The sequence below is a fragment of the Schistocerca cancellata genome, chromosome 11, assembly GCF_023864275.1.
Source record: "Schistocerca cancellata isolate TAMUIC-IGC-003103 chromosome 11, iqSchCanc2.1, whole genome shotgun sequence".
In the NCBI taxonomy this organism is placed as follows: domain Eukaryota; kingdom Metazoa; phylum Arthropoda; class Insecta; order Orthoptera; family Acrididae; genus Schistocerca; species Schistocerca cancellata.
In genome coordinates, this window is record NC_064636.1 from 127719559 (window position 1) to 127736802 (window position 17244).

The 17244-nt window shown below is 38.0% G+C and overlaps 1 protein-coding gene across 6 annotated transcripts in view; it reads left to right on the forward strand.

Moving 5' to 3' along the window:
- The first annotated feature begins 2616 nt into the window (after positions 1–2616).
- The window catches only part of LOC126108595 (uncharacterized), a 47493-nt gene continuing 32865 nt past the window's right edge, over positions 2617–17244 (forward strand). For 3 of the 6 annotated variants that reach the window (XR_007523561.1, XR_007523560.1, XR_007523562.1), the window contains exons 1-3: positions 2617–2674; positions 4678–4764; positions 11075–11217. Coding sequence is in view for 2 of the 6 variants with exons in the window: in XM_049913893.1 (XP_049769850.1) it covers positions 4696–4764; positions 11072–11137 (135 nt within the window). In the remaining 4 variants the exon portion in view is untranslated. Of the gene's footprint in view, positions 2675–4677; positions 4765–11071; positions 11218–17244 lie in introns of all 6 variants that reach the window. The other 3 variants (XR_007523559.1, XM_049913893.1, XM_049913894.1) reach the window with 3 other exon arrangements.

Genomic DNA, 17244 nt, shown 5'->3' on the forward strand with positions numbered 1-17244 from the left:
CTGACAACCAGTCATTCCAGTGACTGACACCATGTCAAAGACTGGAACCAACATTCACAGAAATAAAATTCCGTGGTTGTAATTCAAAGTGTAATTAATTTTGTTCACTGACATGTTTTGAATTCAATTTTAAAATAAAACCATGGTACCAGTCATTGTTTGGGTGTCAGACTGGAAAATTACAGTTTTAAGACACCCCAGCCTTAAAATTAACAGCTGTGGTCGAGGTTATTTTCAACAAGTTCCTTCACTTCCTACATCATCATGGATCAGCCCAATATAATATTATTACCAGACTTAACTTCCAAATGATACAAGTCATGCATTTAAGAGGAGCCTTAACGTTGGCCTTTGTGTTTGTCTGATTTAAATGTATTTCTTGTCTCGTATCAAAGACTGAAGCACTGTTAAAAACTGGTGCTTCTACCTTATCACTCAGTTAAAATACACAGTGTCATGTACAGGCGTTAATAAAATCATGGCATTTAAATTTCTGATCAAAGAGAGAGCCAAATTCGTAAGTGCATGTTGCAATTACAGTGTCAGCATATATGCAGATCGGTAATGCAACACTTCAGATAAAGAAAAAAAAAGATTTTTTTCCGTTTATACGTAAGTAATACTTTAATGGTTCAGTTGTAATTTCTGTTGTCAGTAAAGACACCCTTAAGCAAACGATGTCAACTTTTTTTCAAGAGACGTCTTCACTGTTTTCCACACTTGACTTTCCGAATTATACCTGTAGTTAACAGCTTTGGCAAGTAAGGTAATTTGTTGACCTCCATTGAATCTTAAATAGTGTTTTAAAACGGGCAAATAACTAAAGCACTCGTAAAATAATAGCAAACAATTTATAGGTCAGCTTGTCAAAATTTCAAAACACACTCGAATTTAGGAATTTCATAGCAGAACTGTCACTGTTTTTTCACGCTAGATTAGAAACACTTCATTATGTTGATGTGTAGATATCTAGAACATCCAATATAAAATACTTATGAGGGCGCAGAAAGAAAAACATTTTCATCCGTGTTTTGACACTTCGCTTTTTGTCAAATTCAGATATGGCGGACACTCAATGATATGATCTCTTGACCGGCACGCGCTAGAGCCATCTATCGGTAGGTCCGGTAGTTGAGCATCCCTCATTTCGCTAGCTTTAGACGCCTGTCTGCTTGAAGCGCTAGTGTCGCTCCAGCTGCCAAATGGTGACAACTTTAACAACAGGACGTGTTGCGACTGTTAAGCCCGGTCCACACGCAACGATCTGTCTGCGCAGTGCGCAGACATCGGCGCAGATGTCTGTACATGCAAAAGATCGCTGCAAATGTGGTGTGTTCACACGACACAAACCCCAATCTACTACTCGCCCGCCATCTGTCGGTGTAGAAAAGAAATATCAGTGGCAAGCGACTACGCTCCCCATAAAGTCAAAAATTTAATTAAGTTATTTTCAAATATAGAAATGGAGGAAGTTCTGTTGTGGTCTATGTTCGCAACTTGTGTTGCAAAAAACATTCAGACCAACCGCAGGAAACAGAGAAAGCGGTCAAAATGGTGTAGACAGTGGCTGCTAAAGCGAAAGCAGTTTTCTCACGTACATTTACTGCGAGAGTTGCACAGCGAACCTATTTTGTTTTAAATTACCTCGTGTTCCATTTCCTGGTGCATTGACACTCCAATTTCATCTTCAATTGTACTCCTGCTTGGTCTTGGCGTTTCATTATCACTAAGAAAGCTAAGCAGATCGAAATACCATAACGTTGGCTGGTATACTTGATCTACTCTTACACCAGATCTTCTAGATTTCTGATCTTTGGATAACTCTTTTCGGTAAACAGTTCGCTGACAGACTTAATTTACTTGACTTGCTTCATGAACTCATCCTTCAGGACAGCGAAAATAGCTTCACATGTGTTGGGTATTATTTTACTCAACGCTTGTTTCGATATTGCAGTTGAAAATTCCAAATCCTTGCAGCTCCTTCCTTTTGCTATGAATCTTAATGTTACCGCCAGCCGTTCATGAGGAGAAATTGCCCTTCTCATACAAGTATTTTTCTCATAATATGAGGGGTTACAAGCTTTAAGAGATAATTATAAGTTTCGACATCCATCCGCTAATAATTTCGCCAGTTCGCAACGAATTTTTTTTATTTTTATTACCGTTTCTCTGTTTGCCGAGGCGTCAACTGCCCGCAATTTTCCAATTAGAGCATTGTATGCTGCTGTATTTTTGTCTCGGGCACTATATTCTTTACTTTTAATCTTCCACAAACATGGGTGGTTTCTATATATTTCAATGAATTCACTTACAACCTCTCGAGAACACTGACGAGTGCCAGCCATTTTAATGACTGTGCGCAAAATACAAACACTAGACTGAGCAAATAGCTGTTTCGCGCCGGATTTGCGGCGATCTCCTGTCCACACGCTCCAACTTGTCTGCGCAGATATGGTTTGAACCCACAGATTTGAGAGGTTTCGCTCAAACCTCCAACTTCCAGGTTTGCACACACCTCAGGTTGGTGCAAATCTTCTGTCCACACGCAACGATCTGTCTGCGCTGATGTGATGTGCGCAGACATTTGCGCAGACAGATCGTTGCGTGTGGAGGCCTTTATGTTAGATTGTATGTCATACTAACAAATGTAAATCGTGGAGATAAATGAGCTGAGGTAAATGTAAACTTCTTGTTTCATTCGATCACATTTTCATTGTTCATGTAACTGCATGGGTAACACGAAGCATTTTCCACGTATTTTGTTATGATGTTCTGGTGATAATTTCAATGTTGTATTAATTTAATGGCTTTTTGCGGCATATTTGAAATTTATTTTGTTGTGTATCGAAACGGCTATGATTAAATTATCATCATTGGATTTGTTTATGGTTTGGGCTAGCGTGTGAATTGGGTTTATGCTTGTTTTAGGTTATGTGTCTCAAAACAATCGGCTCGTTTTCCAAGAGCTTGTAATTTTCCCATATAGACAGAGATCAATAATTTTTCCACCAGTATTTTGGTGCACATTATGTACTCTACGTATGCTGTACATCAATTACGAAAAGTACGTGTGCCGTTTGTTGCGTCTTGTGAAGTACTTGTTTTTTTGTCCCATCCAGTAAAATCTCTAAAAGTATATTGTGTAACACTGTAAAAAATACTATTTATGTTTTCAACGTTTTTTCAAGAGTTTATATGTATTGTGATCTCCAGTGAAAGTGATAGTCAAATAATTTCTGTGGGAAGGACGACCTAAGATAGCGAAGTTCTCACTTTCACTATTTGGTGATCTTAATTTGTATCTCTGTTGTGTTGTAATTTTTGTGAAGGAACGACGAGGGATAAGAACGGCGTTTGCTATGATGTAATCAGATGCTCATCCCGACTATAGCGTTAGTAACTCGATAGTATTCTTCAGTCCTTTAGTGCACACAGTTACTACCTCGTTTCAGAAATTGGATATCTGCAGATAAAAGAAAATGTAGCACGTATTCATTTGTTGTGGCTATTTAGGGTCATTTTAGTGGCCTATTATTTGATCTGCTGCATAGACCTGGAAATCTTACATTAACAACAGTTTGTATTAATATGCGTATATGAATGTGGTTTAGTATAAGAGTAATGCTGCAGCTTTGCAAATAGATGTAGAGAGAAAGTACTGTTGTAGAAAGAGCTACTATGTAACAGAATATTTAATGTGGGTTCGTAGTTATGAGGGGAGAGAGTCAGTAAATATGTGTAGTAATACAAAATTAACCAAAAACATAGTCGATAGTTAAAAAACCACTACTTCATGAAAAAGTACAGTGTGTGTGATTTTTCGTTAGTGAATGGATAAAAAAAATTCAGCATGGCAATATTTGCTCTAATCTGGGTATTCAGTAATGCCTTGTACAACAATAGGCTTCCAGGATCAACTATGTCAAAAACAAACATAAACATATGGTAAAATGATGGTTTGTAGGCTGCTGAACACCCCATATAGTTAGATTTTCAAATTGTGCATGTCAAGATGATGAGTAAATGAAGACAAACTGCAGACTAATGTCTGAGTTTAGAGATTAAGTACTGAAAGTTCTGCATACATGATTAATAACTGCAAATTCCATTTTGTTCTTACCTACATCAATGATAACCGGATTATAACATGTTTGTATAATTGTATACATTAGGGTGATCCCAGAGATGGAAGCCTGTATTCCAACTTGTCATTCTTCAACTTTAAAATTGTGGTTGATGTTAGTAACTGATTGTCTGTAGAAAATTCACTTTCCATTTATTAGTTGTTTTTACTGCTCATAATGCTGTAGTTAGAGTTCTTGTGGGAAACAGCAAGACACCTCTCAAATAATGCTCACAGTAGTATAGTATACCCTAATCCAGTGACAGGAACAAACAGTATCAATCAGTCTAGCTTTTTTTTCTGTGGGATGGATTTTGCAAAACACTGTTTTTCTATCATATTGAGATTATATGTTATTACACTTTGTAATGAGATTATTGTAATCAGTTCTTGTCAGTGGACTCTTTTCTTCAGCTAGTGTTAAATTTATTTCTGGTTTAATGTTTCATTTGCTGCACCCAGTAATTAACTGAAAATACTGCCTTTGAGTTGTATCTGACATTAATAATGGAAACTGGATGTAACTTTTTTAAATCTGGTTCTTTGTATTTCAGCGGATAATAACTGCAGTAATGGACCGCAAAAAAACCACATGGATAAAAGAGGAAACTAATGAGATACCAAGTTCACCAGGCTCCATTGTAAGTAGTTTCTTAATTTATTTTTTTACTGTTTCATTAATTTCAGTGTGCGGTATGTTACATGAATAAAGAGAATTCATGCCATTTTTCTGAAAGTATGAGTAATTAAGGGCAAAAAAAAAAAATCCGCTTAGTTTTTATGGTTACACACAACATTTACAGCACTATGCATAAATTGTGTGTGTCAAAATTCACAGATGATGCGGGTGATGGTTTGAATTTAATTTTTGTGAATTTAGACAAATTTTTAATGCACATCTTACTGTCAGTGATAATATCTTCATATAAAATTCAGCTAGTATGACAAAATAGTCCACGAGTGATAGGTTGGATGTCAGTTCCGATGAGCACAGTATTTCAGCAAGTGACCACATTGCCATCACTCTGGGCATTGACTGTTTTCTCAGTGCACCTGATGATGGCAATGTGGTTGCTTTCCAGTATATTGTGTCCATTGGACACTGACATCTATTTGTTCACCTGTGGATTATTTTATCATGAGTTATTCTGAGAGAGGTTGAAGAATCACATAAATTATTCATCGTAATACACTTTTTCATCAGATTCATTGTGCATCATAAGTATGAATATGACTTTACGATGTCTGTTAGGAATTTAATGAAATTTAAAAGTAAGACGGTTATAGGCAGTTCATATTATATTGTATGCATAGTACGGGATTAAACAATTTGTTCAGTACTGCCATTGAAACTTGGGTCAATACTGTCTCCTTACACACTAACCTAGACCTTTGGCCTTGCTACAGATCAATTTAAAAAATTTAAGCAATTTCTTAATGCACTGGCAGTGATTTAATGTTTGCTTAGAGGCAGATTTAATCTGATCTGATACATTTCCTTTAAAGTCAATTTTAATCTACAATGTAAGAATGAATATGACATTATAACGAATACTAGCAGTGTAATTTCAAAATAAAGCAGGTTCAGGTAATGCATTATTACATTCCATATTTGAAATGTGGAAAATAACTGGACTTGAAGGCAGTAGATGCTTTTCATATGTTGTACTAAAGAGGGTTGCTGAAGATTTTCATGGGGAGATCAGATAGCGATTGATGAACAAGTGGACAGAATAGAGAGAAAAGAAATTTAAGCTACAATTTGAATAAAAGAATTTTGGGGTAAAATTGTAGAGAGAGACAAGGGATTGACTACAGTAAGCAGGTTCAAATAGTTTCAGAAATGAAGTGTGGACTGGACTAGTGTGGAGAGCTGCATCAAACAAGTTTTAAGACTGATCACAATAACAAAACAGTGCATGGAATAGAATTTGTAATTTCAGTATTAAGTGTTCACTGGAACTTAAAACTAATTAAGGGTCTGGTGAACAATATGAGCTATCAGTATAGTTTTTTAAGTGTAGCTTACGTTACATAGATGGCACCTTGGATGTTGTTTGTGTGTTTCCTGTTGTACACTGTGGTTGTCGTTTTTGTTTATGTCACAAGTTAAGTGGTGGCTTAGACTGCCTTTTTGCTATACCTGTATAGGTCTAGTGGAGATGGTGATCACTTGAGGCAAGCAGTGATTTGGATTGAGTTCTATACTATACCTGTTGTGGTTATAGAGTTGTAGCATAGCCTAAGGCCTAGGTTAAGTAGGAAGGTGATAGTCTAATTGTGGGTTGGGAATGCCAATGAATGTTTTTATAACAATCTTTTTCCATAGTTACATTTATGCCATCGGTGAAAACCCTTATTTTCCTACTGTAGTCCTGTATTTTCAGGTTTTTTAGATTTTCTGAATGTGTTAACCCCATTCATAACTTGTCTTGTGTAGATTCTAATAGTTTTCAGTTTATTTTTCTAATATTTACATGTTGGTGAAGTCATCCACTGATCATTTGTTAAGGTCTGTATGTCTGCTGTGTTACTGACATTACCATTCCACCAGTGCTCAGTCAAGTTATCTCATAGTTACCTTGAAAGAAGTTTGAAGAGACATTTACTGTGAACACTGGTTTAAGAAGTTAGTTTCATACAATAATTTTTTGCATTAGCACCTGTCTCTGAATATGTAAAGTAAGCCTCAATATCACCGGTGACGGAAAATTTTGATTTGTGTTGCTCATCATCATCATTTAAGACTGATTATGCCTTTCAGCATTCAGTCTGGAGCATAGTCCCCCTTATAAAATTCCTCCATGATCCCCTTTTCAGTGCTAACATTGGTGCCTCTTAACCGAATCCAGGTACCTTCTCCTTGGTCTGCCCAGACTCCTCCTACCCCCTACTGCTGAACCCATGAGTCTCTTGGGTAACCTTGCTTCTCCCATGCGTGTAACATGACCCCACCATCTAAGCCTGTTCGCCCTGACTGCTACATCTATAGAGTTCATTCCCAGTTTTTCTTTGATTTCCTAATTGTGCACACCCTCCTGCCATTGTTCCCATCTACTAGTACCTGCAATCATCCTAGCTACTTTCATATCCATAACCTCAACCTTATTGATAAGGTAACCTGAATCCACCCAGCTTTCACTCCCATACAACAAAGTTGGCCGAAAGATTGAATGGTGCACAGATAACTTAGTATTGGTACTGACTTCCTTCTTGCAGAAGAGAGTAGATCTTAGCTGAGCGCTCACTGCATTAGCTTTGCCACACCTCGCTTCCAGTTCTTTCACTATGTTGCCATCCTGTGAGAATATGCATCCTAAGTACTTGAAACTGTCCACCTGTTCTAACTTTGTTCCTCCTATTTGGCACTCAATCTGTTTATATCTCTTTCCCACTGACATTACTTTTGTTTTGGAGATGGTAATCTTCATACCATAGTCCTTACATTTCTGATATAGCTCTGAAATATTACTTTGCAGACTTTTAATAGAATCTGCCATCACAACTAAGTCATCTGCACATGCGAGATTACTTATTGTGTGTTCACCTGTCTTAATCTCACCCAGCCAGTCTATTGTTTTCAACATATGATCCATAAATAATATGAACAACAGTGGAGACAGGTTGCAGCCTTGTCTTACCCCTGAAACTACTCTGAACCATGAACTCAATTTACTGTCAACTCTAACTGCTGCCTGACTGTCGATGTAAAGACCTTTAATTGCTTGCAAAAGTTTGTCTCCTATTCCATAATCATGTAGAACAGACAATAACTTCCTCCTAGGAACCCGGTCATATGCCTCATCCAGATCTATAAAACATATATACAATTCCCCGTTCCACTCGTAACACTTCTCCATTATTTGCCATAAGCTAAAGATCTGGTCCTGACAACTTCTAAGAGGCCTAAACCCATACTGATTTTCATCCAGTTTGTCCTCAACTAATACTCGCACTTTCCTTTCAACAATACCTGAGAAGATTTTACCCACAATGCTGATCAAAGAGATACCTCTGTAGTTGTTACAGTCTTTTATGTTTCCACGTTTAAAGATTGGTGTGATTACTGCTTTGGTCCAGTATGATGGATCCTGTCCCGATTCCCACACCATTTCAATTATCCTGTGTAGCCATTTAAGACCTGGCATTCCACTATATTTGATGAGTTTCGACTTAATGTCATCCAGCCCAGCTGCCTTATTGCACTGCAATCTATTGACCACTTTTTCCACTTCCTCAAATGTGATCCTAATTCCATCATCATTCCTGTCCCAGTGTACATCGAAATCTGAAACATTACTGATCATATTTTCACCTACATTGAGCAACTCTTCAAAATATTCCCACCATCTGCCCAAGGCATCAACAAGATTCACCAGCAGTTTTCCTGACCTCTCCAAAATACTTGTCATTTCCTTCTTACCTCCCTTTCGAAGACTGCCAATTACACTCCAGAATGGTTTTCCAGCATTGTTTCTATCTTCAACATAACTTTCTCTGTCTACCTGAATTCTAGTATGTAGCCATTTTTGATATGCCTTCTTTTTCCTTTTACAGGCTGCCTTGACTGTGTCATTCCACCAAGCTGTTTGCTTCATCCTACCTTTACACACTACTGTTCCAAGACACTCTTTGGCCACTTCTAGTACTGTGTCCCTGTACCTTGTCCATTCCTTTTCCAGTGACTGTAATTGACTACATTCAACTAACTGGTACCTTTCTGAGATAACTGTTATGTACTTGTGCCTGATTTCCTTATCCTGAAGTTTCTCCACTCTTATCCTCCTACACATGGACCTGGCCTCCTGCACTTTCGGCCTCACAATACCAATTTCACTGCAGATTAAATAGTGATCAGTGTTATCAAAGAATCCCCTGAATACACGTGTGTCCCTCACAGCCTTCCTGAATTCCTGATCTGTTATTATATAGCCAGTGACAGATCTGGTTCCCCTGCCTTCCCAAGTATACCGGTGAATGTTCTTATGTTTAAAAAAGGAGTTTGTGATTACTAAGCCCATACTGGCACAGAAATCCAAGAGTTGTTTCCCGTTCCTTGTTGGCCTCCATATCCTCTTCAAATTTACCCATAACCTTTTCATACCCTTCTGTTCGATTTCCAATCCTGGCATTAAAATCACCCATGAGCAGAACACTGTCATTGTCCTTTACTCTAACAACTCACTGAGTTTGTCATAAAAACTATCCTTATCTTGATCTGTCCCTTCACAATGCGAATATACTGACACAATCCTAATTTTCTTGCTAGGCACTGTCAAATCTATCCACATCAGTCGTTCGTTTACGTACCTTATTGCAACTACACTGGGTTCCATTTCTTTCCTACATCCCGTTGTGCTATTCCTGCTTTGACTCCTGACAGGTATACCTTGTATTCTCCCATTTCCTCTTCTTTTTCACCCCTTACCCAAATGTCACTAATAGCTAAAACGTCCAATCCCATCTTACTTGCAGCCTCTGCCAGCTCTACCTTCTTCCCAGAGTAGCCCCCATTGATATTAATAGCTCCCCATCTCGTTACCATTCGTTTGCCAAGTCGTATCTTAGGAGTCCCTGGTTTGTCAATTAGAGGTGGGACTTCGTCACCTCCAAAGGTCCGAAGCATGTTGCTCTGATTGTTGCCAGAATCATATTTATAGTACCAGGGAAGCAGGTTGCTAGCCTTACTTGCCCTGGGTCCCATTGAGTTTTACCCCCTAACGGTTGAGGGACTAACTGGTGGATTTGGTAGTCTTTGCCGTCTGAGCACAAAGTTGACCACGACTCGGAATATGTCAGAGATGCCCAGCCTTATTCCAAAGTAACTGGTATCCCGACTGTCAGCACCACTTACTTGGCCACTCATACGTTGCCTGTGGCTCATGAACAAGGACTTGACACCAGGAACCCACACCATGAATCACATTTGTCACTAGTTCACATTAGTGCATTACGTGCACGCTGATACATTCCACAGTCTATATATGTGATGGTAGCAAAGTTGTGGCAAAACTAAGAGGCTGTTAGTTCAGTATTGGTGTTTTTTTGCAACTACCTTGTCTTCATACATTACTCCATGATAGACGATATTTGTAAAATTGCAAGGATGTTACAGAGATATTAAGGAATTTTTGGTGTAAATGATGTAACTTGAAGTTTGACCCAAACTTTTGGTTGCACAGTAAAAGATTTCTTGCTTCCTTTGCCTCCCAAATCTTGAATGTTCCTGCAGAATTGGCGACAGTAGAAATTTAAGAACATGCTCCATAAATTGAATTTGCAAAAACAGTGTTGGCAGATTAGCTGTGTGTGTTGACAACGTAGCAAAGTTTGCATTGAGTCATGCTAGACTTCACATTTATTGTAAGCCTGGCCTAAGAAGAACAGTATAGAGAAGGGTGTTGTCCAGCTTTCAACCTTTTCACCTTGATAATATTTCGTTTCTCTTCATTTTTGTGAAAATTATAGGTTTATTTTGCTCATTTTTATTCTTTGAATGGTATTGTGTGTGCTGTAGGAGTCTTTTGCCACTCCCATTTGGAATAACCACAGAAACCAACATATATATGACATTTACTTGTGCTACCTCCATTGTATAAGAGTTTACAATAATTCTGTGCTGTGGGTGTTTCATCATGCAATAAGAAATTATTTGTATAATAGTTCTGTAGTGACTAACATCTAGAAAATAATGCTGTCATTCACGTAATTTTATTTTCACTCTGATTGAACTAAAACAGATTAGTTTTGCGTCAACTGGAATTACCGTCTCACAAAAGAACATAAACTGAGAACTGGCGATAAAATGATAGTTGTTGGTAAATTATGTGGTATTGATTATTCTTGACAAGTACTTTGATTTGGCTTAAAAGTTGTGAAAGTTGTAAACACTGTGTGGAGAGTATGACTGTTTAAATGTACTCATTTTGCTTCATGTTACATTTACAGCAGGTTCAGGTATGCCCCTCCAGTGTGAAAATAAAGGAAGAATCGCAGGAGACTGGGAATCAAGAGGTATTTCTAGAGCTTTTGTGACTGACTAGAATTAGTCAATGATTTGTTACTTCAAAGTTGTGGTGAATATGATGGAAGAGGTAAGAAATATAGCTGTGCATTAGTGTCAAGGTTTGTCCAGTAATGCTTGTAATGATGACTGACTCACAATATCATAATTTGCCCACTAGTGTCAAATATGGCATTGAAGCCTAAATATAGTATTTTTAGGTATTGCTGTGTATGGATTGAAGTATTGTCTTAGTACATGAACATTAGTTTCAATATACAGGGTGGTCCATTGATCGTGACTGGGCCAAATATATCACAAAATAAGCTTCAAATGAAAAAACTAGAAAGAACGAAACTTGTCTAGCTTGAAGGGGAAAACCAGATGGCACTATGGTTGGCCCGATAGATGGCGCTGCCATAGGTGAAATGGATATCAACTGCATTTTTTTAAAATAGAAACCCCCATTTTTAAGTACCTATTCGTGTAGTACATAAAGAAATATGAATGTTTTAGTTGGATCACTTCTTTTGCTTTGTGATAGAGGGCTCTGTAATAGTCACAAATATACGGCTTACAATTTTAGACGAACAGTTGGTAACAGGTAGGTTTTTTAAATGACAATACAGAACATAGGAGCATTTGAACATTTTATTTCGGTGGTTCCAATGTGATACATGTACCTTTGTGAACTTATCATTTCTGAAAATGCATGTTGTTACAGCGTGATTACCTGTAAATAAAGCACTAATGCAATAAATGCTCAAAATTATGTCTGTCAACCTCATCGCATTTGGCAATACGTGTAACAACATTCCTGTCAACAGCTAGTAGTTCACCTTCCGTAATGTTTGCATATGCATTGACAATGAGCTGATGATGTGTGTCAGGTGTTGTCAGTAGACCACAATAGCAAATATCCTTCAACTTTCCCCACAAAAAGAAATCTTGGGGGACATCAGAAATGGTGAACGTGTGGGCCATCGTGTGGTGCTTCAATGACTAAGCCACCTGTCATGAAATATGCTATTCAATACCGCTTGAACCGCACGTGAGCTACGTGCCGGACATCCATAATGTTGGAAGTACATCGCCATTCTGTGATGCAGTGAAACATCTTGCAGTATCGGTAGAACATTACGTAGGAAATCAGCATACATTGCACCATTTAGATTGCCATCGATAATATGCGGGCCAATTATCCTTCCTCCCATAAGTCCGCACCATACATTAACCAACCAAGGTCATGGATTTTCCGTTGTCCTGTAGTGCATATTATGCCAGTTTATGTTACTGCTGTTGGTGAGTGACGCTTTATCGCTAAATGGAATGCATGCAAAAAATGTTATCGTCCCGTAATTTCTTTTGTGCCCAGTGGCAGAACTATACACTACATTCAAAGTAGTCACCATACAATTCCTGGTGCATAGAAATCTGGAACGGGTGCAATGGATGTTGGTGTAGCATTCTAAACACAGACGTTTCTGAGACTCCTGACCTTGCGCAATTTGTCTGCTACTGATGTGTGAATTAGCCGCGACAGCAGCTAAAACACCTACTTGTGCATCATCATTTGTTGCAGGTCGTGGTTGACATTTCACATGTGGCTGAACACTTCCTGTTTCCTCTTAAATAATGTAACTATCTGGCGAACGGTCCGGATACTTGGATGATGTCATCCAGGATACCGAGCAACATACATAGCACACGGCTGTTGGCATTTTGATCACAATAGCCGTACATCAACACGATATCAGCCTTTTCTGCAGTTGGTAAACGGTCCATTTTAACATGGGTAATGTATCACAAAGCAAATACCATCCGTACTGGCGGAATGCTATGTGGCAACACGTACTTATACATTTGTGACTATTACAGCATCATCTATCACAAAGTGGAAAAAAGTGGTCCAACTAAAACATTCGTATTTCTGTACGTACTACACGAATATGTAATAAAAATGGGGCTTTCTATTTAAAAAGATGCAGTTGATATCCATTTGACCTATGGCAGCACCATGTAGCGGACCAACCATAGTGCCATCTGGTTTCCCCCTTCAAGCTAGATGAGTTCCGTTCTTTGTAGTTTTTTTTGTTTGTAGCTTATTTTGTGATATATTTGGCTCGGTCACTGTCAATGGACCACCCTGTATACATTAATAAAATTATTATCTTGTACAAGGGTATGTTGAAAAGTAATGCCTCAACATTTTAATGTGAAAACTCATAAAGCTTTTTAAATAAACAAGCTTTGTTAACATTTTACGTCTTCATTCTACATGTCCACATATTTATTCCTCAAAATAGTCACACACACAACGAACACATTTCTCCCATCAGGAGACCAGTTCATTGATACAGACACTACAGTATGTTTTAGTTTGTTGACAGAGCCTCTTTTCACTGATTCAGTCACCATCTAATTGAAATCCTCAAAGGTATTCTTTAGATTTGGAAATAGTTGAAAATTGGATAAGGCCAAGTCAGGAATGTCTGGAGGATGATCAATGGCAATGAATCCCAGCTGGCAAATTGTTGCAATGTTTCAGCCCCCATGTGTAGTCTGGCATTGTCATGCTAAAGGAAAGGGCACTGCATGTGTGGACGGGCACTTTGAATTCCAAACTTGATCACAGTACGCTGCTCCTCATGCACCAACATAGTTACGTTACATACGTTCGTGTTACATGCTACAATCCAGAGCCTTCTATCAGCAGATGGTTCCAGTTCAGGTCACTGGAGCAAGAAAGTCAGTTGAGGCATTTCATGTCATGCACATTACTCAGTTGACTAATATGTGTGACATGTATTACCTCAAGTGACACTGAGAAAAAGATAAAAATAATTGGGGGCATTACTTTTTAGCACACCCTTGTATATATAAATACAAATACGAAGTATGTGTGAATATGTTGATGTACATATAAAGTGATACATAATAGTTGCTACAATCCACTGGACTTGAACAATGCCTATTTGACCAGTTGCCTTGATGAGTAAACTATCCAGTCACTCCTTTGACTGGATAATTGTCATTCTCATGGGAAGAGTGCTTGGTGGGCAGAGCAAGAATGAGAATTCATTATATGCTGTGAAAATGATGACAAAGTACGATTCAGGATATGACTGCTTTTGCTTGAAAATACTCCAATATGTCAGGAAAACCAAAGTGAATCTTGTCTCTTATCAACACTCTTCTCATTCATATCATTATATGAATCAACATGATACTGTATAATATACACATATACAACAATCTGGCAGTTTTCATATTTTTCACCTAAGTTTAACCTACCATTAAAATTACAGCTCCAGTATAGGCTTCTGTCCTTTGTTCATGCTTCTATATTGTACTAAACCCTTGCAATGTCATGTACTTCAGGTTGTTTCATTATCCTTGTTATAAAGGTATTTACCTGAACTGCAGATCAATTCTGTTTGCTTTCATTAAATTTTCTGTATTCTTTTTTTATTTGTGTGTTTTCCTTCATTAAGTACTTTTTACTCTCCTTTTCATGTCCACATTTTTTTCATTTTCTGCATTTGGGAAACAGATGGAGCAAACTCCATCCTCCAAAATAAGAGGCCTGAACAACTTCAATGCCTCATTCACTTGGTCCCTAAAGCCAGTGTTCTGTGGATTATGCACAATATACACTACAAGTTTTTAAAATTAGTTGTAAATTTTGCCGTTTGGCTCACCAAATGTCATTGCCTCGGTAACATCAGTGGTGAGCCACCTTTCCCTACCACACCACCAGCAGTTAGGCTGGTAAAGTGGACCTGTTGCAACACCATGAATAAACAGTACCACATGATGTCACACATTAGAGACTCCTATGTTCATTTTCTTTCATTGTAATTTAGTACTTTCTGGCATTGAAATGTTCTACAGTCATCAGGTATCATAAACAAGTGTTTCATGTTGCTGCTGCATTAATAACAACAGTGCAGCATGCCTGAACACGAGATTTGCAGTAAAAGTGATCATCCAAGAACATGTTCACTGGCTGTGAAGGGCTCTGATGCAAAATATTCCCCCAAATTTGAAAATAGTAATGGACAATGCATAATACCACTCGGTTGTGATGTATAAAGCTCCAAGAATGCAGCAGAGGAAAGCAGCTATTTTTCTCTGGTTACAAAGAAGTATTCAGTTGAATAAAGTTGAACCAAGCTTGTGTGAGGTGAAGTTAATGGAACTTTCAGTACTGTAACTGCCAAGAAATCCACACTACCAGGTCAGTAAACTGGCAAACATTTGGGCATAGTTTAATCAGGCTTCCTCTGTATTATGCTTAAATCCAACAGAGAATATACGGACCTGGGTGAAAAGTAATGTGAAAAAAAACAGCAAGAAATTTATGCTCAATGAGGTTTAAATACTGACAAAAGACGTCACTGCAAATGTTAAGTCAGAGGACTGGTCTCAAGTTGTCAGGAGTACCAAGAAAGTAGATGAGGAGACCTGGATTCATGGACTGTGGCAAGTTTTGAGCAATGTGTTACTTCTCTTGTTGCTGTTTTAACATCTGCTTGTTTCACCTAAAAACAGCAGAGTTTACGGATATACATATCACTAACATTCTAATGCATTTTAAATGGTAACCGAATCTTAAGACGTTGTGTTATTAAGTGAGCAACTGTAGGCGAGAGATATCGGTAGTTCTGAGAAAGAACATTCTCAGTATAAACATAAATGTTCAGCTTCTTCACTTATGTTGTTGCAAAGCACACAGAAATTCTTGTTTCACAGCCTATTGCTGGTCCTTAAAAATTAATTTATTTCACTAAAAAACTATAGTAAATATGGCAGTTTCACATATTAATCATATGGTAAAATACTCTCCTCTCTGCCAGCCGGTGTGGCCGAGTGGTTCTAGGCGCTTCAGTCTGGAACCGCGCGACTGCTACGGTCGCAGGTTTGAATCCTGCCTAGGACATGGATGTGTGTGATGTCCTTAGGTTAGTTATGTATAAGTAGTTCTACGTTCTAGTGGACTGATGACCTCAGATGTTAAGTCCCATAATGCTCAGAACGATTTTTGAACTCTCCTCTCTGCATGCTATCATATGCCACTCTTGTTTCGATATCTCAAACCATGTACGATATACAAGGGATTTATGAATATTTCATTCTCATCTTTTCACTGGCGTGTGTGTGTTCGTGGTGGAGACCTTTACAAACATTCAATTTTCTTGGCACTGGATATACATAGCGATATTTTTAGAGGTCTAAAGAATAATTCAATATGTTATCTAACCTTTATATTTGCCAACATATGACCTAACACGAATCAAATGCAAATTCATAGTGACCCCTGTTTTTCACTGCAAACTTTGAGAATTTCTTGCAGTAGTTTAACTTATATTGAAATATCACAAAAACTATGGCCTTTCTTGAAATGAAGGGTAATTTACCAGAAAGCTGACGAATGAAGCTATAAGATATGCTAGAAAGATTACAGATCAACCAGCTTGTGCAACTGACAGGTTATGTGCAAGCAGGCCTGGTGTTACCTTTGCCTGCTGGTATGTTCTATGCTGGCAACTATGCTCCATACTGAACTGTCAAGTCACAACTAATTTTAAATGCACTATGAACAACTTTGACTTTTGTGCATTGCATATTATATGTACACTCTTTCTTGTCCTTCTCAGGTTTCATCAACCTACTGCATTATAATTTATGTTATAATATTGTTTGCTACTGTTCATCCTGTCAAGATGTTGACTCAATTTTCTTCTTTGTCATCAATATTGTTTTGTTTGTTACAAATTGTTAATTCTGCCGTAATGTTACTGAGCCTTAATTTGTTTTCTCTGGTGCAGACAGCCGTTTGTTGGTGTAAGGAATCCCATTCCAGCTGCGTGGATCTTACTGCTTTGTCATTTGTAAATGACTCATGATTCTTCTCCATAGGGCAATGTGGGGATGGCCATCATTATCTAAAACTTCCTTTGTGTTATTTCCTGTGTCTTCTTTCTAAAGTACCTGTTTGCTTTTACATGTACTGTCAAAATTTTGTTACTTTCTTGTTTGTATCTTTGTCATGTTTGTATGTGATACCATATTTCAGATAAATAAAATAGCTGACCTGTTGTACTACTGAATTGCT